At 31.9% G+C, this 23,322-nt stretch overlaps 2 protein-coding genes across 3 annotated transcripts; one reads left to right on the forward strand and one right to left on the reverse strand.

Annotated features, from left to right (window-relative positions):
* Positions 1 to 3,197: 3,197 nt before the first annotated feature.
* Positions 3,198 to 10,503, reverse strand: Oseg6 (intraflagellar transport protein Oseg6). The gene is made up of 21 exons (XM_076399931.1): positions 10,338 to 10,503; positions 10,127 to 10,281; positions 9,850 to 10,068; positions 9,589 to 9,799; positions 9,095 to 9,381; positions 8,797 to 9,040; positions 8,421 to 8,666; positions 8,086 to 8,358; positions 7,881 to 8,028; positions 7,618 to 7,822; positions 6,926 to 7,023; positions 6,592 to 6,874; positions 6,294 to 6,537; positions 5,973 to 6,244; positions 5,668 to 5,917; positions 4,474 to 4,733; positions 4,218 to 4,414; positions 4,037 to 4,146; positions 3,764 to 3,952; positions 3,634 to 3,710; positions 3,198 to 3,574 (listed from the first exon to the last, which is right to left on the reverse strand). The coding sequence occupies exons 1-21, from the start codon at positions 10,344 to 10,346 to the stop codon at positions 3,472 to 3,474; spliced, it is 4,080 nt and encodes a 1,359-aa protein (XP_076256046.1). The 5' UTR covers positions 10,347 to 10,503; the 3' UTR covers positions 3,198 to 3,471.
* A 133-nt stretch (positions 10,504 to 10,636) lies between these two features.
* Positions 10,637 to 14,222, forward strand: eIF2Bepsilon (eukaryotic translation initiation factor 2B subunit epsilon). Of its 2 annotated transcripts, none has more exons than XM_076399933.1 (10): positions 10,637 to 10,801; positions 10,891 to 11,015; positions 11,066 to 11,257; positions 11,314 to 11,491; positions 11,554 to 11,849; positions 12,432 to 12,742; positions 12,791 to 13,012; positions 13,061 to 13,179; positions 13,736 to 13,900; positions 13,957 to 14,222. In XM_076399933.1, exons 1-10 carry the CDS (start codon positions 10,694 to 10,696, stop codon positions 14,167 to 14,169), a joined length of 1,929 nt encoding a protein of 642 aa, XP_076256048.1. In that variant the 5' UTR covers positions 10,637 to 10,693; the 3' UTR covers positions 14,170 to 14,222. The 2 variants fall into 2 exon arrangements, with proteins under 2 accessions (XP_076256048.1, XP_076256049.1); XM_076399934.1 differs by having other exon boundaries at positions 10,638 to 10,801; positions 12,797 to 13,012.
* Positions 14,223 to 23,322: the final 9,100 nt, after the last annotated feature.

Here is a 23,322-nt window from a genome sequence, read left to right on the forward strand (position 1 = left end):
AAGAAGAGGGACAGACTAAGAGATAGTTCAACTTTAAAAAAGCCTCAGTCTTTGAATGATTACATTCTAACAGTAGAAAGTTTAGTCAACACAAGCGAAGTTCCTGAGACTTATAAGGATACAATCAAGCATAAAGATTGTGTTGAATGGAAGAGTACAAAGCAGTGTCTACTCCAATGTTGAAGTTTGGAGAAACTTCACAATCAGGGAAAGAAGATAATGCAAATCAGATGTTTCTATATAGAAAAGCAGTCGGAACCTTCATGTATCTAATGCTTGGGACTAAACCAGATCTGGCTTACAGTGTGAATATTGTCTAGACATTTCGAAAATCCTACCACTAAAGATGTATTACGACTGAAAAGGGTTCTTCGTTATGTAGCAGGGATAACTAACTACGGAATCACGCATCAGTCGAATCCAGAAAATGGGGTGTTACAGTGATGCAGATTTCGGAAGTTGCTTAAAAACAGGTCAATCAACATCCGGATTTGTCAGAAAGTATTCTGGAGGGGCAATTTCATGGTTAAGCCAAAGACAAGCTATGGTGGCAACGTTAACTACTGAAGCTGAGATTGTTTGGTTAAATTGATTACTTTGCAGGATCGCAAGGCTTCATCATGTTCCAATCTTAAAAGTCTATAATTCAGCAGCAATAAGGTTGGCACAAAATCCTGAATTTCATCACAGAACTAAACATATGTCAAACAAAAACTTTTCATCGGAGAAAAGCTTGCAGAAGGAAGACTCGAAATTCAGCATGTCTCGACGGAGAAGAATTAAGGTTGCTGTAGGATTAAATTCTTTTTCTTTGTTTAATTATTGTACTTAAGAAATGGAAAATGTTAAAGTATACCATTTCTTCTTTAGTTAAAAGGAAGATTCTGTATTAAGTACAACAATCAAGCATTACTAGTTTCTAGGGACTTTGACTTATGTAGTTGTTAGATACGTATCTGTCAGTCAAGAGAAAAACCACATTGTTTTATATAGATCATTCATTTATTTCGTTTATAGAGTCTTCAAAAGTTTAGATAAATGTATTAAATCAATAAAGCTATTTGTTAAAGTAATCTCAGAATATCAATTAATAACCTAAAATCTCAACAGTTTAAAATCTCACGAGCGACAGTATTTACGGTGATGGCAACATATACAAAACATGGTAAAACATCATCGGTGAAGAGCAATAGTCAACAAAAACCAAAGTGATCTCACAGAGATCGACGAACATTCAAAATAAATGTCGTCATATATCATATATATCATCAATATAGAACTACTGCTGCAAAAGTGACCTCAGAACTCAACACTCACTTGAGTAATAATGTTTCTATAAAAACAGTACGGCGAGAGCTCCACAAAGCTAACATTTATGAAAGGGCTGCGACTGCGAAATCCTTTATAACGGAAGCCAACAGAAAGCTGCGAAAGATGTGTGCAATGATCATAAAACCTGGATACTTGACACGAGATGATAATGGGCCCAGAATCAAAATATCATCAAACATCTTGCCTGGCCAGCATAATCGCCAGACTTCAACATAATTGAACCGTTGTGAGGAGTTTTAGAACAGAGCGTGATAAGTACATTTCTGTCTCCGATATAATTGACCCAATTGGCATATGTTTTGGCACAAGAATAGAACAACATTTCGTTGGAAACTATTCACTTTGCGAATATATTCCTCGCAAAATTTCAGCTATTTTTAAAGCAAATTGTGTATATATATTCATATTATTTCGTCCATCTTCTGTATATAATAACTATCAAAAGAAATGCGTATTGCCCATTGGGTAGATTGTTGAACCACTAAGGTTAATAAAAAATTAAAATATTAGTTACATCTGGCTACCAGTAGATGTCGCTCAATTTGGTGAAATGGAATATATAATAAATGAAATAATAAATAATAAAAAATAAATGAAAGACTAAATGCGCTAATCTTGCAAACTTCTTTGTATTATCATAATTTATAACTGAACAGCCTAAACTAACATATTTTTCATATCGAAGCTTGGTTTGATTTTAACAGATGAATAATAAATACAGTATCATATGTTCAATGATGAAATAATACAATAATATCCTAAAATATTTTCGGATATTGTAGGACGTCGCAACATCGATGAGTTCCTGCAACTTTTGCTAATAGATTTTTTTAAATTCGTTTTGATCTTCAACTGTTACCAATTCATCTAAAGTTGGTCACAATAAATACCAAATTCGTATCGTATGCCATATCGTATCATGACAATTGCTATTTTTAATAAATACACTAATTTGTTTATTATTGCGAAGGAAGTATTATAATTTGGATACGATGAATATTTTTATGCAGATAAAAATTAAGCAATTCAATCATTGCAACTTATGTTGAACATCTGTGATCATCCAAAATGTTTGCTGGGCTTCTTCAACCAAACTTAAAAATCAAACACAAATTAAACCATAAATGTAATAAATGCCCAAAATACAATTTGAAGCGTTCCAGGATTAGCATCTCTATATACTGAGTAATGCATTTCTTAACTTATTTAATGCATTGATAAGATAGCGCTGTGAGTGGATAAGATACAATAAACCTGCCTATTATTAAATAAATACATTAAACTAATTAAATCCAGTACTATGTCGACATAATTTTTGGAGTAGTACATAATACAAATCTTGTTTACGGAATTTTTAGAAATACTTTCTGAGTTATCATTATTTACCTATTATATTCATCATTCGACTATAAAAAAGTTAATAAGTAAAATGCGCAGTTTTCACATCGGAGTTTAATAATTCTCACTTTATTGACATTACAAAATTAAATATTTGATACTTTTATTAACTTACTGCCAAGAAGGAAAATTTTGCAAAGCCCATTGACAATTGTATACTGTTTATAGCGATAAGTGAACGCCAGTTGCAGAATTAGTTTGCTCATTCTTGTTCTGGAAATTTTTATATCAAAAATGAACGTCGAGAATATCGAGACATATTTCATCTTGTAACCCGACTATTGATCTAAAGTTCGACTATAAAACAAAGGTCAAAATCATTTGGTTCACATTTTTGTTCAGAAATCTTAGAAGTTCTTCAGAACTTTCAGAAGTGTGTGTTGGAATTATTATACCAGAAAACTGGCAAACTACCATTGACAAAAACAACATATTTACGTGGACTAACACGCTTTAAAAAAAACGAAATTACTTTTTTGCTAATTTACTTGCCTTTTGGCGAAATACAAAAAAGTCTTTATAATTCTTAGACTATCAAAAATTGTTTTTTTTAATTACAATAAAATCTAAAACAGCAAAAATATATGTATGTGTTTATTTTGTATATTGTATGAGGTCAAATTATAATTAAAGCCAGTTTAAACTAACTAATCAATAAATAATTAACAATAACTATAACTATTTGTAACTGTAACAAAGATGAGTGAGATCACATATGAATTACACTATTTAATAAAAGCTTCATTCAATATTTAAATATATTTTAGAGTCCTGGAGATCAACAAGTCTTCTGGAGTCCACTTGCTCTGAGCACATTGGACAAGAATCTTCTGTTTTCAATATCCTATAGTACAATATATGAAAATATAAATATATTACAGAAGTTAGTTTAACAACTCTTACTCCAAAAACTCGCTCTTAATGGCAGGAAAATCACAGTTAGGACAACAGGTTAAGTCTGTAGTAGATATATGGCGCCCCTGTAAATTAACGATAACTATAAAAGTTATATCAGTTAATATAATTATTTTACCGTTACAACACAAAATGGTAATTTGTTTTTGCAATTGTTACACGTAGTATCATTTTCCGGCAAAAGCTTATCACAATAGGGACATGGACTCAATGGTTCTGGAGTATCGCTATTATCTTCACCCTCTTTAGCGCTTCTCGGTGGTTTTCTTACAACAGCTTCAATCTTCTTTGAGTATTTAGCATCCACCTGTAATTTAAAGCCCCATGAGCATAGAACAAGACAACCATAATTTGACATAACAAAATTAAATGTTTTATTTATAGAACTTACCTGTTTCCTATATTCAGGATTCATTAATGTAGTTGCATATTTATAAGCTGCATGTCTTAATCCAGCTCTGTGACACTCAATAACTGTTGAAGTCAAAATAGGAACAATATCTGAAATAATTATCTATTTAATACAATAATAATAAAAGTTTAGATATAGGTAAATAAAGAAAAAAACTTACGAGAAGGAAATTTTGAAATATTATTTGCCACTCTTATTAATAACCTTGCTCCCTTAATATGGTCTCCACGTCTAACATGTAGTCTGACCAAGATATAACTATGAAGCAGCATAAGATTGGTGTACATTTCCAATGGAATTTGTATATTGTTCTGTTTCAATTCCTGGTACATTGCAAATAAAACATCATGGGCATTTCTGGAATACATCAGATATAAATGTGCCAGTCTCACAAAAAATATGTGTATGTTAATTACCTATAGTTACCATTAATTTGCTCTTCATTGGCTATAATCAAAGCTGATTTTGAAGCCTCTCTATACTGTTTTCTGGCCATATACAGTCGGAATAAATATTTTGGTTCCTTAGGAATTCCATCTGATTCACCAAGTAGGAATTCTATCAAAGTTGATACAAGAGACTCATCACTGGCAGAGGCAACTACGTCAATAGCAGTACTAATGGCTTCCCTTTCTTTGGAATTAGATTTTGCTGCTGTTAGTAAATGCTTCATGGCCTAAACATAATTTTAATATAGTATAAAAAATACAATGTAATATAAAAAATACAATATAATATAAAATATATAATATAATATAAAAATATAGTATAAATATAAAAGTAAATCAAAACTATAATACTTTGTGATATTTAATAACCGATGTGGAAACAATTTGAGGCAGTTTGTGGCCTTACTTTGGCCAAACATGAAAATCGGTATGGGATTGGTCAAAATTGCTTTGCTCCGCATTTATAAATATCACGACAAAAGGAATAACGCTGCATAGGCTTGTGAAAAACACCGTTCAGTATAGTGTGAAGTTGCTTTCGATAATGCAATCCGGTTATGCAATCACTGAAAAAGTTTAGGAAAAATAATTGAAAATGCCCAACAAAGGAAGCATATCAACTGTGTTAACATTGCCATGACCATAAAACTGTTTTGAAACATTTATATACAGTTAGTTACAAAATTCTCATATTTTCTCATTTGAATGTGAAAATCATGATAAATCGATAAAAGTTATATTAATAATAATAATCAAAAATGGATCACGTATGATAACTGGAAACGTCAATAATCATAGACAAGAAATAGCACAAGCATTTGCAAAATCACAAGGAAAAGGGATATGGTAGGACTGGAAGAATATAGGATCGGCCACCATGAATTACTTTTAGTTGATCAGACAGATTCGTGTTCATTCTATTATGGACAAATAAAGATATTACGCCAGACAATTGAAAGAAAACCATAGAAATTATATTATAAGAAAGATATTATCTTAGACAGCAAATAAATACAAAACACTGTCGATGATAATCAAACATACCTGAAATAAATAAACTTTCATATTATAGAAAACTAGTTGAATTTAACTTAGTAATTGAACTCAAAAATCCACGAAGTTACATTACTACCCAATATATTATATGACAAACATACAAACCTTATGATACTCTTTAGCGTGAAACCAATATTTTCCGGCCAACAGAGAGTCCTTCTCAGCTTCAAAATGTGATGCCACATTCACAAAATCTTTGGGTTTGACCTCATCATCGGTGAAACTGTTTAATAATACTTCACCAAAAAGTTCGATTTTTCCGTTTTTCTTTGCTAATTCAAATGCATCATCTGTACATCTTGACAGAATCAAAAATTTTATCGCTGATGTAATATCATTGAGTTTCTGAAAGAACCTAATGAACAATATTTTATTATCCTTTGTATCAAGTGAGTATATACAGCACATACCGTGCAACCATTTTGGCTCCCTCTACACTTTTTGTTTCTTGGACAATTTCTACAGCCAATTCTGGATTATTTAAGTATTCCAAATGTAATTTTATTAGAGAATCAAAATCCTTTGCCTTCTCGTAAGCTTTGGCTGCTTCCTGATATTTCCCTTCCTGTTCTTTTGCTTTGGCATATTGCAGGTAAATCTTATTTGATGTAATATGTGGCAAAATATCGCCAACTTTGGTCCAGTTCTTTAGAATGATATAATTCGATGCTGCCTTATCATACTAAAATTACAACATTAGTATTGATACTCAAACTAATAAAAAAACGTACCTGATCGCATTTTTCATAAAGCATAGCAGCATCGGCAATTTGTCTTTTCTTATCGAGGATATCAGCACATTCTCGAATTAATGGTTTGTTGTCTAGTTCCACAGCTATACTAATACCATGACGGTAATTTCCGCAATATAAAGTGGTTCTCGCTATACCAGCTTTACAAGTATATGTATGCTCTTGACTTAAATTTTCTTGCAAACCTCTTTCATAATGAACTAGAGCTTCTGAATAATTTCCTCTAATAACCAAGATTTAATATATGAAAATAATCATGAATATTAAAATTACCTACATGAATTCTAATTGTTGTGCATATTCTCGCGAAATCATTGCGATTTGTTCGGGGGCCAATTTATTAGCTAGTTCCAGCGCTGCTTCCCATTGTAAAAGATCCCTCCGCATCTCTAACGCGGCGGTTGGTTGATTAGAGGTCAAAAACCAGCTTTGCGCCCGATCGTATTCGTTCAAAAACATAGCCACGTATCCGAAAAGTAATTTCCAATCGTCAATATCCAAAATTTTTTCCAAACTCAAGACCATCGCCACATCCTCAATCTCTTTATAAATTTCAATAGCTACAATTATGTATTCATAGATATGGTTTACCTTTGAAAAATTATAAATACCCGTCTCAATTTCGAGGCATCTCAAACATTCTTCAGCTAGTTTAGTGAAAAACTCCTTGGATTTTAAAGCTTGGCATGTTTTTAAAGCTGATTCAAATCTAAGTAATATTACATTTAATCATATTAAATCATTTTTTCAATTATAATATAATAAATTTGTCTTAGATGGTAACTTAAAATATTTTAAATTTGCTATAGGCGTATTATTTTCATGTATAGACCTCAGTTTAATTGCTAATTGATTATGACAAAAAAATATCAATAATTAAGTCCATTCATTCAAGAATACCACGAAAATCACTAAATCGTATTCAAATTCTAATTAAGCAAAAACTCTATATTAAATATTAGAAAGCAAACGATGAAGACCTTCTGCAAAAATCAAATCAATCAACTAATCAATATAATCAAGTAATATTACAATAACATTTACCAACGACCACATTTTGTTGTGACACACTGTTTGTGAAATGAAAGGCGAAGGAATTCTAAACAATTGAAGATTGAATTTGAATGGAGGATTGAAGATGCAACTAGTTATTAATAGACGAAAGAGAAATTTGGTGAAGAAGATTCGAAATCCTTGGATCCGCACCATGGTATATGTATGATGAATTCATAATTTTATGAGAAACGAACCAAATATCTATTGATGTGATTGAGGTTTAGAATGAATGAAAGATAAAACATACCTATGCAAGGGTAGCTGCTTATTGAAATTAGTTTCCAACGCCTTTCTGTCCCGTTCTAACATAATATGTGAGACGTCGTGAGTTGTTAAATTTAGTTGAGATAATTGTCCGCTAGATGTTGCACACATAATTTCTCCCTGATACATGAGTAGCGGAATTTGTTTGGCTACTAATACTGTTTCGCCGATTTTTTTGACTTTAGAGCCTGTAAATACAATTTAAATATATTACAAATGTTGACTAATTACACTACATTACTATACCTTCAATAAACAACCTAATATATAGATAAGTATGTATTTCATGATCATCATAAACAACAAAGATATTTCTATCTGATATATTACTGTCCCATGTTACACCGTTTATTTTATTTGGCATATTTGGAATCATAATTAATTCACTAGTAACCTAAAACAACATTAAACTAATAAGAATATTTTCAAGATAAAATAATTATCAACATACTGCGTTATAAATATATCCATGTCCTTTAACATCTACAAAAACTAATCTGCTACCGGCTGGATCCAAGTAAAGATTTCTGATACCAATAACATGCTTATATTCAGAAGCCTTTGCCCAATCTTCTATATGAAAGTAGACTATATGTCCCATATCAGTACCATAAACCAAAAAATCGGTTGTTAACTCATGACAAGTTATTACCAATGAATCATTGGTTGGTTCAGGAAAGATAATTGATTCGCGATCTTCATGACATACTTCAGGTTGTTCAATCTAGGAACAATGTATATATTTATACATAATATAATAAAGTAACATCTGAAATAAATGTTTACCATATGCAACTGAATCTTTCCTTCAAATAGTACTGATGCATATTCAGGGTTCAGTTTGACACTAGTGATTGCTCCCAAGTACTGTCTGTCCTTCAGACTAAGTGGCATGTCTTCAGATCCTGGTTGTTGTTTAGTTAAATCATAAAACCATACTCTGTTATTCATTCCAGCAGCAAGATGGTATTGTCCTACAGCTATAAAAGAAGGTTCTGTATCCAAATTTACTAAAATAGGTTTTATTTTTCCCTGAAAAAAAATGTACCACTTATTTTTGCTACTATAAATAAGTACTAATGTGAAATGTATTTCAACAATGAATATTTATATACATTGCTGTAATATAATGTTAATAAAAGGGTATTAATGCTTATTTTACCTTATCTGAAGAGTAACTATAAAGACTTATTTCAGTTAAACTTGATAATATTGCTATTCTTGGAGGACAAACTGCTGTCAGTAATTGCATATGAGACACATAAACATTTACTGAGCCTCCTCTGGTCATAACTGCCAATAATTGTCCATCATAGCTCCAAGCTATTCTTTCTAAACCTGATTCCTGTGGTAAATTTAACACACTTGAAGTTTCTTGAAGATTAGATAAATCATGAATTTTGACACTAAAAACTTTATGTAAATAAAATAAGCAAATATTAATGAACCTATGGGCTAACCTGCTATCTCCACAAGATGCTGCTTTTCCAATAGTTTCACAAATGGCAATATCAGTTAACAGATTTTTATGATTTCTTATTTGAAATAATTCTTGTCCAACTTCTTTGATATGTGTTGATATAGCAATAAAATAACCTGCTGTAAAACCAAGTAATATGTATCCATCTCCAAACCACCTATATGATACAATTGAGCCATAGTGCGGCTGAAAAGCAAGTTCAAATGGATTATCTGGGTCCAAAAGATTGTACAGGTACAGAGTTCTTCTACCAACTATTGCACTGATCTGAAAAGTAACTAGTTTTACAGTCTACTAGTTAATTTACCTAAATTTATATATTGGAAACATATAGAGAAATAATAATTTAATATATTAATACATAAATGAATAAATAAATTTCAATTATTCATTAAAATTACTTTTAAAATGCTGGAAAAATATTTATTTTAGTAAAAATATGTGGGGAAACTAATATTTAAAAAATGCCCTTACTGTATTTTCTGCTCCAACTCTTTCATCTACTTTAATTTCAGAAAATTGTAAATCTGAAGGTTCTGCTCTTAAATTGATTATCTTTAGTGTGTCTCCTTCAGCATTACTAATAGATATTGTTTTATCATCAGAACCTAAAGCAAGTAGATTTTCTTTGTTCCAAGTTCCACAAGTAATTCTCTTACTATGTTTTCCTATTATTGGAATACGCCTAAAATATTCCATATAAGTAAGAATATATAATCTACTCGTTAGACATACTTTGTTGTTGTATGATTATAAATTGAAACATTTCCTTTTGTTGTACCAACTGCCAATATTGGAGCTCTTTTAGACCAAGTTAAACAGGACATGTAATCCTTAAGCCCAACATCTATTACAGCTTTCTTAGATGAATTAGCATCCCAAATTATTAATTGAGATTGACTGACAATACCAAGTAGATCTCCATCTGAATCCCAGCTAAAGCTTGTACATAAGCTAGAAGATTATAATATACATTATAAAATTTTAAATTAAATTATATCTTAGGGCTGACTTAGGCAATTTAATTCTTTCAAATATTTCTCCATAACGGTCAAATATATTAACCATACAATCAATACCAGTTGTAGCTAAATACATTCCAGACCCTTTTTGCCATGAAACATAAATATCCCCATTCCCATGGGGTTGTTCCAAACGAAAAAGTAGCTAAAAAGTAATTACATTAGTACCATTTTAATCTCAGTAAATTAGTCACTTTTTACTTTTTCCATGTTACATTCAATGTTGCTATTTAATTTTGTAGTTATAGATCATTGTTTTCGTTCAATACAAACAAACACTTCCAGGTTAATAATCTATTCGTCTTCTTTGCTTATTTTCTTATTAATCTTTATATGGACCCTGAAAAAATATCCAAATTTTTGATAGCCGTTATTTTTCGATATTTTTTCAAAAAAATTAAATATGTAATTTAATTATTTTTAATAAACATTTAAAATTGGTAATTAATTTTAAAAGGTTATCCACATAACTATAAAACGAAGAATATTGATACTTAGTTTCTAACCACACATATTTTTCTAATAACATTTCATGTAAATAAGTACTGATTGCAAAAATGTCAAAATCTAGGAATACTGTAGCTAAGGATAATGCAACTCAAGCAATTGTGATTGCAGACACCTTTGAAGATGAATTTGTCCCAATTTCTAATGATGTACCTTTAGTAAGTCGTTAAAAAAGTTGGAAAATAACAGGATTATTAACTAACATATTTTGGAAGTGTACACCTTCTTTTTGTAATTAAATTTTTAGTGTTTATTTCCTGTAGTGAACAGACCACTTATTGATTATACTCTGGAATTTTTATCATTAGGTGGAATAGAAGAGACATTTCTTTTTTGTTGTAATCATGTTGCTGCAGTAAAAGCTCATATAAAGTAAGTTTACATGATTGTTATTTATATCAAGGTATATATATATTTTTAAGGAAAAGTATTGATGAAGCTGTAGGATGGACATTAACAATGAAAGTTCATATAATTGTATCAGAAAGTTGTTGGTCTTTTGGAGATTGCCTGAGAGATTTGGATGCAAAGGGATTATTAAGAGGTGATTTTGTATTATTGGAACCAGGTGTTATTTCTAATATTCAATTACTTCCTTTACTTAAAAAGCACAGGTAATTAGAACCATGTTTATTACATTATTGAGTAATTATTATTTTATTAATTTTAGTGAGGTGTTTCAACTCGATAAAGGGGCTGCAATGACATTAATTTATCAAGAATCATCAATTGGTCATATGGCATTATGTCCTCAAGATGAAACAATTATAGCATATAATAGTAAAAACAGGGTATTATTTCACAAAAAAACACAGAAAACTAAGGAGAAAAGAGTTACCTTCCCTTTGGTACATATTTCAATATTTAGTAGATATTTAGTACCATGTTGATCATAATTGATTAATTCCAGGAAATATTTATTGAAAATTCATCTGTGTCAGTTCGCCATAATCTTAAAGATACTCATATAGCTATATGTTCCCCTGCTGTTCTTCCTTTATTTTCTGATAATTTTGATTTTCAAACAAAAGATGATTTTGTTAAAGGTTTGCTTATTAATGAAGACATATTAGGAAGCACAATTTATTGTCAGATATTGAAGGGAAGTAACTATGGCAGTGCTATAAGCAATTGGAGAATGTATCAAGCTGTTAGTTTAGAATTAAACAATAAATGGGTTTATCCTATAGTACCAACTGTAAAGAGGTAAATATAAAAAAAACATTGCATAATATGATTCATTTCAAATTAATGTTTCAGTTTATTAAAAATGTTTATCTTTATTACATATATTCTGGTAGTCTATTTGTAATTCTTATTTATAATGTACTTTCATATAATAACAATAATGTAGACATGGGCTGTGGTTGCAGTTTTGATTTAGCAATATTTAAAAACATAAGAATTCACTTAAACATTGTTTCCACTATGTTTGTCAATCTTCAATTGCCGAATAGTATTCATATTGACCCAACTCAAATTATTGAAAGTTAACGACTATTATTAACTAATTCTCAATAACTACTTGAATTTTTCAATGCTTGATAGATCTGTCTGTCAGGCTGATTTGTATAATCATTTCATTTGTATTTTTTCTTGTCTGCACTAGTAAACCAAATGGTTTGTAGTACCAATTCAGTAAATTGTCAGAAAAATCTTTTTTAATACAATTTCAATAAAGTATATATACCTTATTTAAAATTAATCATTTTATGCAGGTGATATAGGAATGTTTATATTTGTTTATAGGAATTTTTATATTAAACACTTATCAGAAAATATTTTTAGAAACAGAACATTACCGGAAAATTCAGTATGTTCCACTCAAAGTACAATTGATTTAAACTCTAGTTTTAACAAAGTCATCATAGGCTCTAATGTTACAATTGGAAAAAATGTAAAAATAACAGATTCTTTTATATTTGATAACGTTCAAATTGAAGATGATGTTGTGATTTCTTTAAGTGTTATTGGTCCTAATTGTATTATTAAAAAAGGTGCCAAAGTAACAGCTGGTTCTATTCTGGGAAAAGGTGTTGTTATTAATGAGGATATTTTAATTACGAATGTTTTGATACAATCAACGAAATCAGATGATAGTAAGTGAAGATTATACGTATAGAAAGAGAAGATATTGTTATTGTAAGTTTTAGCTCAACCAATTGATAAAATCGGAGAATTTGCTTACCGTTTAAGGGCCTGTGAAGATGAAGAAGATCTAAATCTAGATAAGTTATTAGCTAATAAACTATCTAGATTGCATATTGGTGATGATTTGTATGAATATGATGGAGATAGCGATGATGAATTCAGTGATAGTTCAGAAGAATTATCTCATACTTATTCGCCTCCACCAGATGATACAAAATGTAAATCTTTAATTTTATTTTAGGCATATTTTAACTATTTCGTTTTAGTGTTTTTCACTGAAGTTGTTGATAGTTTGACAAGGGGCTATGAAGACAAATTACTTTGTGATAACTTAATTTTAGAAGTGAATTCATCAAGATATGCTTATAATATTACTTTAAAAGAGGTAAGTTTTATTGCTTTGATTTGTTTTAATAAAACACTATTAGTATATATTATACATACATATTTTTGTTGCATTTTAAATATGTTAAAGCATTTGTGTTTAATGTATGTTAATAAGTCTAGCGGTGTCAAATCACCAGATCTTAGTGGCCAATTCACGATACTTAGGCAAGAGAATACACTTAAATTGTTAATGCAGAATGTTATTAGTGGGGTTCACTATCTAACTTTGTCGTCCACTTCCATATAATTCAATTTTCTATTCGATATGCACAGGAAGCTAACATCGACCGCTCTTATTTGAAATATATATTATAAACATATTTGTATATTATATATTATTAATAATATTATATTTATTATTATTATAATTATAAACATAATATACATTTTTGATTTAAACCAACTTTCTTCAGAGTTCTTACTGTTTCTGAATTAATTTTGTAGTTATTTATATTGCATTCAGGATTTTATTTTTTAACACAATTCATTATAACAATGCTTGCAATATTTTTTTTAATGATTTGTATTAATATTGTTTTTTTATGATTTTTTAGGTAAATTACAATGTCATAAAAGCAATTTTAACCCTATCCCAAAATTTACCAAATGGAACTCAATATTTCCCTCAGCTATCACAACTGCTATCCTATTTTTCACCTATACTTAAGAATTATATTAAAAATGAGGCAGCAATGGCCGATTGTCTTCAAGCTATAGAGGTATGTGATAAACTAATATGAAACATTCATTCAAGTTTTCTTATACACATTTGTAGGATATAGCTATATCTAATACTGAGTTAAAGGATAAATGGGTTATATTCCTTTTGAAATACCTATATGAAAAAGATTTCCTTAGCGAAGAGGCAATACTTAAATGGTTCAGCAACGTTAAACAGGATTCGAAATTGTATAATCAAGTAGAGCCTTTCGCTAACTGGCTTCAAGAAGCTGAAGAAGAAGATTCATCAGATGATGAATCTGAGTAGATTTGTATGTTATACGAAATATATTTACAAATATAAATGAAGTGCTACTTTTATTATGACTAATTTCAATTCTATTAGTGTGTATTCTAGTCTAAAAATTTTAAATCCATTTTTTTTTCATATTTTCAAAGCTCAACTTTAAAAATATGGTCTAAACAGGGTTATACAAAATTTAAATTATTGTTGAACCTTGATTGTACAGAATATAAAGATAAGTTAATAAAGAATATCAGAACTAAAAAACTAAAAAATTAACTAAAGACACAATAAAAAACCTAGTATATTCATATAACTAAATCTGTTCATTTGTTTTTTTCGTTGTTGTATACTAACGAACAATAAATAATTACAAAATAAATATTAAAAATCCATATATTTTTTAGAAACAAAAAACTTAACATAAAATGACAAATGTTCTTTAATTTCCAAATTTCTTAATTGTCTTTATAGAGTAATTCTCTGTGAATGTCTTTAAAAGACATGTGTTATATTTACGTGAATTGAACTTAAAAATTTGGTGAAAATACATAACATTCGTGTGATAGGCCTTGGAGATTTTCAGCAAGTAACAACTAAAAACATATCCCACCCTTGAAAAATTTGTTAGTTATTTAGGAATGATGGATGAATGATTTTAGTCTAGATTGCTAATTATAACAAAGGATTCAGCCAATATAAGTTATTTATAAATGTTTTGTGCCACTATATCTGTACAAAATTTAATATTTAGCACTGCAAATTAATCTTTTTAAGTTTATGATAATTAGAATTATATTTTCCTCATTAATTATTTAATTATGAGTGCTTGGGTGCGCCTTAATATTCATATATAAACTTCTTATTTAATTATTTATAACTTATTGTCCAGTATAAATTGAGAGGGATCTACAGAAAACTAACTTTTATTGACCCATAAGGTCTCTAGAATTTTAATAGATGGCGCTGTATGGTTGTGTTGCGAATTTTAGATAATTGCTATCATAATTATATGCAGAATAAATAACTAATTCTAATTTATATATTAAGCTTAGTTCTTACTTACTTTAAAATATTACCATTTATTTTCAAATTACCTGCATTTCATATTAATGATTAAGGGATCCTGGGGTTTACACCTAAGTTCTACAATCAACTTTAATACTGTGCTCAGTGAAGCGGGTGGGTGTCAGCTAGTTATTTGCAAATAAAGTTAAAAAATAAAGCTATAGCCATCCCAATAAATAGACAATACATCTTATAGATGAGGTCGAATATATTGCCAAATTCACTTTGTAAAAATGTTAAGTTCATTTTAAATTAAGAGCGGTTTTTTCGTCCCATTTTACCCTAGTTAAATCTTGTAAGAATCTTGTCTTGTATTTCTGTTCAAAATAAGAGTGGACAGACGTCATCACCATGTTTAATGTGTTGCCTATCGCAATTTGAAAATTTGTTTGAAATGAGACAATATTTCCCTTCTTATTTTATTCTGTTGAAATGTAATACAATGCTGTCTGATACGTTCGAATATTTAACCGCATCAGCCTACAAAAGTCGCGCTGTTGTCGAACGTCTGCAATATTCTTCAAAACATTACTGATGATAATTACAGATTGCAAACTAAGATACATTGCAACTAAGAAAACAAGAACTAAAAGAAAAATGTTATTCGGCCATACAATTGTTAATTAGGTGGATTAGTACTCCAGGGGATGCCACTACATTAAGAATTGCTCCTAGAATTTTACCTCATACGTGGCGGCATGGAGAAAAGTTCAATGTAAATACAATAAAATAAAATCCTAACCTATAAACTAACTGTATAATTAACTATAGCTTAAGTCCTTCGATAATATATGGAGTAAATATGATAATGTTAAAATAAATTGTATCTCATAACATCATTTTTGTTTCATTATTTTATTTAGATTAGAATTTTGTTAAATGTTAAAGCCAAAATCGAACTAAAACTTAAAGTTGATGCGGCAACATTGCGACGTTTCGACATCATAAATTTAGATGACGCGAGATCACTATTTTATTGAACGGGCTATATTTTCGTTTTAAAAAATGTATATGAGACACTAACTAAACAAAATATCGCCCATAACCTACAAATTCGGAATTCTCCGGCTTCCAATTGTGACGGACGTTTCCAACAACTCACACAGGTCCGCAGAGTCGAATCTACGGACCCATTATAAAGTTAACGGCTTTATCTTGCGTCGTCCTCCGATAAGTTTCGCAAGCCTTTCAATTCCCGAAGCGACCTGCAGGAAGACGCTTAATGGGCACCGCGACGCGCGACGAGGGTCTCCCTTCGATTGATTACACCTTCGGGAATCGAACTTTCGAAATTCCGAAATGGCAAGTTCAAATCCCGATTTGCAAAATTGTTCGCCCACAGGACCTGCCCGATATACGGTCGCCCTGAAAGCATAATGTTGTAGTCCGTTTTTCAGTATTAGCGTAAAAAAATACCGATTACGTCGGAACCTACCTAAATCTAAATTTTACATTCCTCCGCTATAGATAATTTATATTTGCTCATTGATTTATAGTCTATCCAAAGTTCTTTTGTATATACGTCATCAAGATGTTTAATGTATTGCCTGCCGCAATTTGTAAATTAGTTTTAGAATCAGAGAATATTTTCCTTCTCATTTTATTCTAGTTAAAAAGAGATACAATGCTGTCTGATTAGTTCGAATACGTAATCGAATGGGCCTGTCAAAGTTGTCCGGTTGTTTGACCTATGCAAAATTCTTGAAAGCAATAGTGATAAGAGGTTATAACTCTTATACTTATATACGAGATTAGTATTATGTATTATTATTTTTATGTTGCTCTTTACGTTGCTGTGCTGTGACTATAGGTAATTTTTTTATTACTACTAGTGGTTCAACAATTTTCCCAATAGACAATAAGTATTTCTATGATAATTATTATATACATGTAGCATACATGTGGCATGTAGACAATCACTTTATTAAGTGATTTCCTGTTTAAAATAACTTATTCTAAATTTTGATTTAAAGTCTAAGGCTATATCAATAATAAGATTAGATGGTAGTAAACATTTTAATATACACACTTCACTGTTATCACTCATATTTAGCTGATTGGCAAATCTACGTACTAACACTTTTTCAATGTACTTGTGGGAATGTTCGTCCGGTCTGTCGGAATGTGTGGCTGTCGATGCGATTTTTTGTCTGAACACTCGCTACTATTTTGTGGAAGGAATTCAAACGAGAACTGAAAACTTTAGTTGAATAAATACTTGTTTATTTCGATATTGAGTGATATGTGGTCGACGGGGGAATGGACATGATATTAGTAAAGGAAGTACGGTAGCACTGTGGAAGTGGTACTGTTACAAGGGGGTAGAGAAAAGAAAAGAAAGCGAGACGTCGTCGTGGTGTTCTTTTATAGCCGGGAATCGCATGGTACCAATCCTCTAGCGTTGCCAATCTTTCACGTTGATGTAGGTGAATGCGTAGTGGCCTAAAGGTTTGTAGGATTCTACAGGGATATTATACGGTAACTAGTTGTTTGACGTAGTACAGAGCATCGACTATAGCACGCGGTACTTTGCCTTGCAACCGTTGAATGGTGGCTACATTAGATTTATTAAATAATAATACCCTACAAATGGATTTCGACAATATCTTGTTACTTATAGATAACTTTGATTTACGCCCGACAAGGTATTTGTTTTAGTTTAAGTCAGAATTGTTTTCATTTAGCAAGTTTGTTCTTCCAAGTTAGACGTCAGAGTAGAGTAGTTAGAGTCAGTACAACCCAATGCAAGACGCAATTACATTAAAAGTTACATCGTCAGAGCTATTCAGTGCTTCAGCCACAGTGTGTTCATCATCTTATTTTATAATACATTTATTTTATAGATTGCTAATTTTATAGTAATCTGGAATGTACGATTTTAGTAGCTGAAATTGCGGATGACGGAAAGCTTTTTTAGATTTATCTGAAGGTTTGTGTACTAGTGGTTCAACAATTTTCCCAATAGACGATAAGTATTTCTATGATAATTATTATATACATGTAGCATACATGTGGCATATAGACAATCACTTTATTAAGTGATTTCCTGTTTAAAATAACTTATTCTAAATTTTGATTTAAAGTCTAAGGCTATATCAATAATAAGATTAGATGGTAGTAAACATTTTAATATACACACTTCACTGTTATCACTCATATTTAGCTGATTGGCAAATCTACGTACTAACACTTTTTCAATGTACTTGTGGGAATGTTCGTCCGGTCTGTCGGAATGTGTGGCTGTCGATGCGATTTTTTGTCTGAACACTCGCTACTATTTTGTGGAAGGAATTCAAACGAGAACTGAAAACTTTAGTTGAATAAATCGATATTGAGTGATATGTGGTCGACGGGGGAATGGACATGATATTAGTAAAGGAAATACGGTAGCACTGTGGAAGTGGTACTGTTACAAGGGGGTAGAGCAAAGAAAAGAAAGCGAGACGTCGTCGTGGTGTTCTTTTATAGCCGGGAATCGCATGGTACCAATCCTCTAGCGTTGCCAATCTTTCACGTTGATGTAGGTGAATGCGTAGTGGCCTAAAGGGTTGTAGGATTCTAGAGGGATATTATACGGTAACTAGTTGTTTGACGTAGTACAGAGCATCGACTATAGCACGCGGTACTTTGCCTTGCAACCGTTGAATGGTGGCTACATTAGATTTATTAAATAATAATACCCTACAAATGGATTTCGACAATATCTTGTTACTTATAGATAACTTTGATTTACGCCCGACAAGGTATTTGTTTTAGTTTAAGTCAGAATTGTTTTCATTTAGCAAGTTTGTTCTTCCAAGTTAGACGTCAGAGTAGAGTAGTTAGAGTCAGTACAACCCAATGCAAGACGCAATTACATTAAAAGTTACATCGTCAGAGCTATTCAGTGCTTCAGCCACAGTGTGTTCATCATCTTATTTTATAGTAAATTTATTTTATAGATTGCTAATTTTATAGTAATCTGGAATGTACGATTTTAGTAGCTGAAATTGCGGATGACGGAAAGCTTTTTTAGATTTATCTGAAGGTTTGTGTTGCCATACTCTCTCAAAAGTCTGAAATATATTTAAGAATGCAGCTGATCAATATTTTTTTAACATTTAGGTTTGTATTTGTTTGGTGTACCAGTCTATGTATCTATATATTAATCGGCTTAGCCAAAATGATTCCTCCTCTTTTGAGGAAAACGGGGGAACCTGGAAGCGTTAAATTTGACACAGTTAATGCTTATATCGAGGAAGAATTTATTTTATAGATTGCTAATTTTATAGTAATCTGGAATGTACGATTTTAGTAGCTGAAATTGCGGATGACGGAAAGCTTTTTTAGATTTATCTGAAGGTTTGTGTTGCCATACTCTATCAAAAGTCTGAAATATATTTAAGAATGTAGCTGATCAATATTTTTTTTAACATTTAGGTTTGTATTTGTTTGGTGTACCAGTCTATGTATCTATATATTAATCGGCTTAGCCAAAATGATTCCTCCTCTTTTGAGGAAAACGGGGGAACCTGGAAGCGTTAAATTTGACACAGTTAATGCTTATATCGAGGAAGAATTTTTGAGCCTAATATTTTTGTGTAATATGTGCTACAAACAAATATTTTAGACTCCGGGTGGTGCGTGCGACCTCAAATTCTTATACGGTAGACTATCCGTTGTTTTATCTGTTATACGTAAATCAACCACGGATGTGTAATTTTTAAAATCAAAATCTAGTAACGTTGTATCGCAAAATTTCATTTTACATGTTTCACGCGCGTGCTACGATCATGAGTCGACGTGAAGTGCCAACCGTCTTAGTGCAATGTATTGTTATTCATTTTTTAGTGTGGGAAGGCGTTAAAAAGAAGGAAATTTTTTAGGCCTGAGTACGGCTGTTGTGTTTAAATAGAGAATGAGCCGCATGATCGTCGTCCGCGAACCAGCATCATGCCGGACAACATTCGCCCCGTAGAACAACTTATTTTGGAGGACAGTAGAATGAATGTTCGAGTTATTTTGGCTGAACCTGGCATCAGAATTGTAGAGTTTATCATCCACGAACACCTTCAATATGGGAAAATAACGGCACGATGGGTTCCTAAACTGTTTAACTTCGAGCCAAAAATTTACGCGGTTGAAAGTTTGTCGCTGCTTGCTGACGCGATTCGAGGGGGAGGGGGCGGGTTTTTTAACGCGAATATTCACTACAGACGAAGCATGGGTACACTATTACCCTCCCGAAAGCAAGATGTCGTCTAAAGAGTGGTGGAAGAAGGAGGAAGGGGCGCCAGTCAAAGCGAAGGCAACCAGGTTCGCAGGTAAGGTTCTGTTAACGGTGTTCTGGGAGCGGCGGGCGTGCTGTACGTCGATTTTCTGCACACCCAACTTACTATTAATACTGCATACTACTCTAACCTTCTGAAAACACACGTGAAACCCCTTTATCGCTCGAAATGGAGGAGCATTCTAGCACGAAGTGCGATTCTTCTCCAGGATAACGCGCGTCCGCATACCCGAAAGATGGACAAAATGTGTAACTAGTGAGGGGAAAATACCTAAAAAACTACTTTTTTTTAAATTTTTTCAAGAGTAAATAGATGTGTCAGAGTATTTGTCTCGATCATATTTGAACCACCCGCGTAAATGCGTTAATTTCTGTATCAATAGTTAAAATATGAATGCAGCATAGAATATTAACAGTTATAAAATGGTTTCATAGAATTTCAATCCTCGTTTGTTGATGAGTAGCTAGTTCCCACGTGGGACATAAGACAATGTAGAAAGCAATAGATAAATGAAAGCCATAGAAGACAAATTAAAGGTGAGTTATCTGCAAGGGTGTTATTGAAGAGTAAATTAAATAAGCAAAGATTTTATTTAATTTTTTAAAAATTTTTATTTAAAAATGTAGGTAATAAAATTATGTTTTTAATCAGCCTAGTGTATTTATTGTTTTTGCAATAGATATTCTAGGTGAGAAATGTGGATAAAAGATAAAGACTATATGAATATATAAATGAAGTAATAAAAATACGCAGGAGTTAAAATGAATCTAATTACATAATTTGCATAGATGGGACACGTAGGACAACACATAGGACAAATAGAATAAATTATGAATTAACAGTACATTTGATTTTTGATTTGATTACATTACGATTAATGTAAGACGATATGTAACTATATGCCATTTTATTATTTGAAACTTGTACCAATTATTTTGATTATTTACTTTACAGGCCTAAGTTTCCTTTAATATACGCTAAGTCCTAAAAAAAATTACCTAATTATTTATTGTTCTATATTGAGGTGATTGATGACAATAATCTGTGTATTATGAATGATGGATCGCCTACATTTGTATCGGCCTTGTCAGGCACTTTATCACACTTGGACCTGAGCCTGTGCTCTTCCTCATTGGTTGGACATGCGAGATGGACAACTATAGCTGATATGCATGACAGCGATGACTTTCCCACTCTGGTTGAATTCACTGACTCATATGGTATATTACCTACAGCGATCGGATTTAATATTAGAGGTATTGATTGGGACCAATACAGGGCGCTGATTGAAACCATCCCCAATCACTGAAAATATAGACACAGTTGTAAAATAATTCACCGACTCTATTATCAATGCAGCTAGAAGATCCACTTCCATTAACGCCACAAAAATAAACAAATTACCTGTACCGTGGTGGAATAAAGACTGTGCTAGGGTGATAAAGGATAGGAAAAGGGCCCTTAACATATTCAAATTAAATCCAACGTCCGAATTTTATCCAAAATTATAAAAGATTAATGGCAATTGCGAGAAGGTATACGGCAAGCAAGATTTAGCTCATGGAGAAAATTTACAAGTAGCCTTACCCCGCAAACCTCATCCCATACTATATGGAGGAAAGTATGCACACTAAATGGCACCCTATAATATAATATATGGTTGATGGAAGTCGACGTATTGAAGACCCTTGTGAGACGACTGAAATGTTTGCAGCGCACCATCATTCCATACTAAACAAACATAAGGAGAAAGAGATGAACAGTAATGTTGGGACAAGCAAAAATGCACCTGACTTTTTAAATACTCCATTCACAATTGAAGAGCTTAATAAGGCTATGAGCAGGGGCAGAAACACATCATCCGGACTAGACAAAATTTGCTTCCCATTAATCAAAAACCTAACCCAATCGCAACACTTCCATCTGCTTAATATCTACAATGAAGTTTAGATGAGAGGACATTTGCCTTTGTCATGGAAGCTGTCGCTATTAGTCCCTATATATAAGCCAGGTAAACCACGGCATTCAGTACCCAGCTACAGGCCTATCGTGTTAATCAGTCACCTATGTAAAGTACTTGAGCGCCTGGTCTGTCATAGGTTGATATATGTGATTGAAAAGCAGAGACTACTAAATAATCGTCAGAAAGGCTTCATTAGAGGATACTCTACACTTGATCACTTGATCGGGTTTCAGGAGGACCTTTGTGAAGCCTTTAATACGGGACAACATGTGACTGCAGTTTTTCTTGACTTAGAAAAGGTTTTTGACTCCAACAATATTGATAGCATCCTGAAACAACTATCTAATTGGGAAATAGAGGACAGAATGTTCGACTTCATTGCAACCTTCTTGACTAACAGAAGCTTTCGGGTCAGGGTTAATGGAGTAATATTAACAATATATCACTCGCGAATAGCAACACTAATGATGCAGGGTAAGAACCTGATAAATATACCAGATTACAAATTCCTTGGCTTGCTGTTTGAGCACAGGCTCAACTGGCTTCCACACATAAATTATATTAAGGATAAACGTTTGGCAGACATAGGTCTACTGAAGACCCTCTCCAACATTAATTGGGTAGTACATAGAGCATCGTTGAGCAATATATATCAGGCGCTGATAAGAAGCAAATTAGACTACGGAAGTTAGTGTTATATTACCGCACCCCTTTCATACGTGAAGAAACTGGATCCCATTCAAAATGCCGCTATAAGAATCATACTGGGAGCATTCCGCACTAGTTCGGTCGAAAGCTTACAGTGTGAAGCAGATATTTCATCACTCGAGTCACGGCGAGAGCTCCTCCTACTAAACTATGCAAGTTCCCTCAAAT

Source organism: Rhynchophorus ferrugineus, unplaced genomic scaffold, assembly GCF_030347505.1.
Source record: "Rhynchophorus ferrugineus isolate W39M unplaced genomic scaffold, kcgeb_rfMv2 rfM3, whole genome shotgun sequence".
NCBI lineage: Eukaryota > Metazoa > Arthropoda > Insecta > Coleoptera > Curculionidae > Rhynchophorus > Rhynchophorus ferrugineus.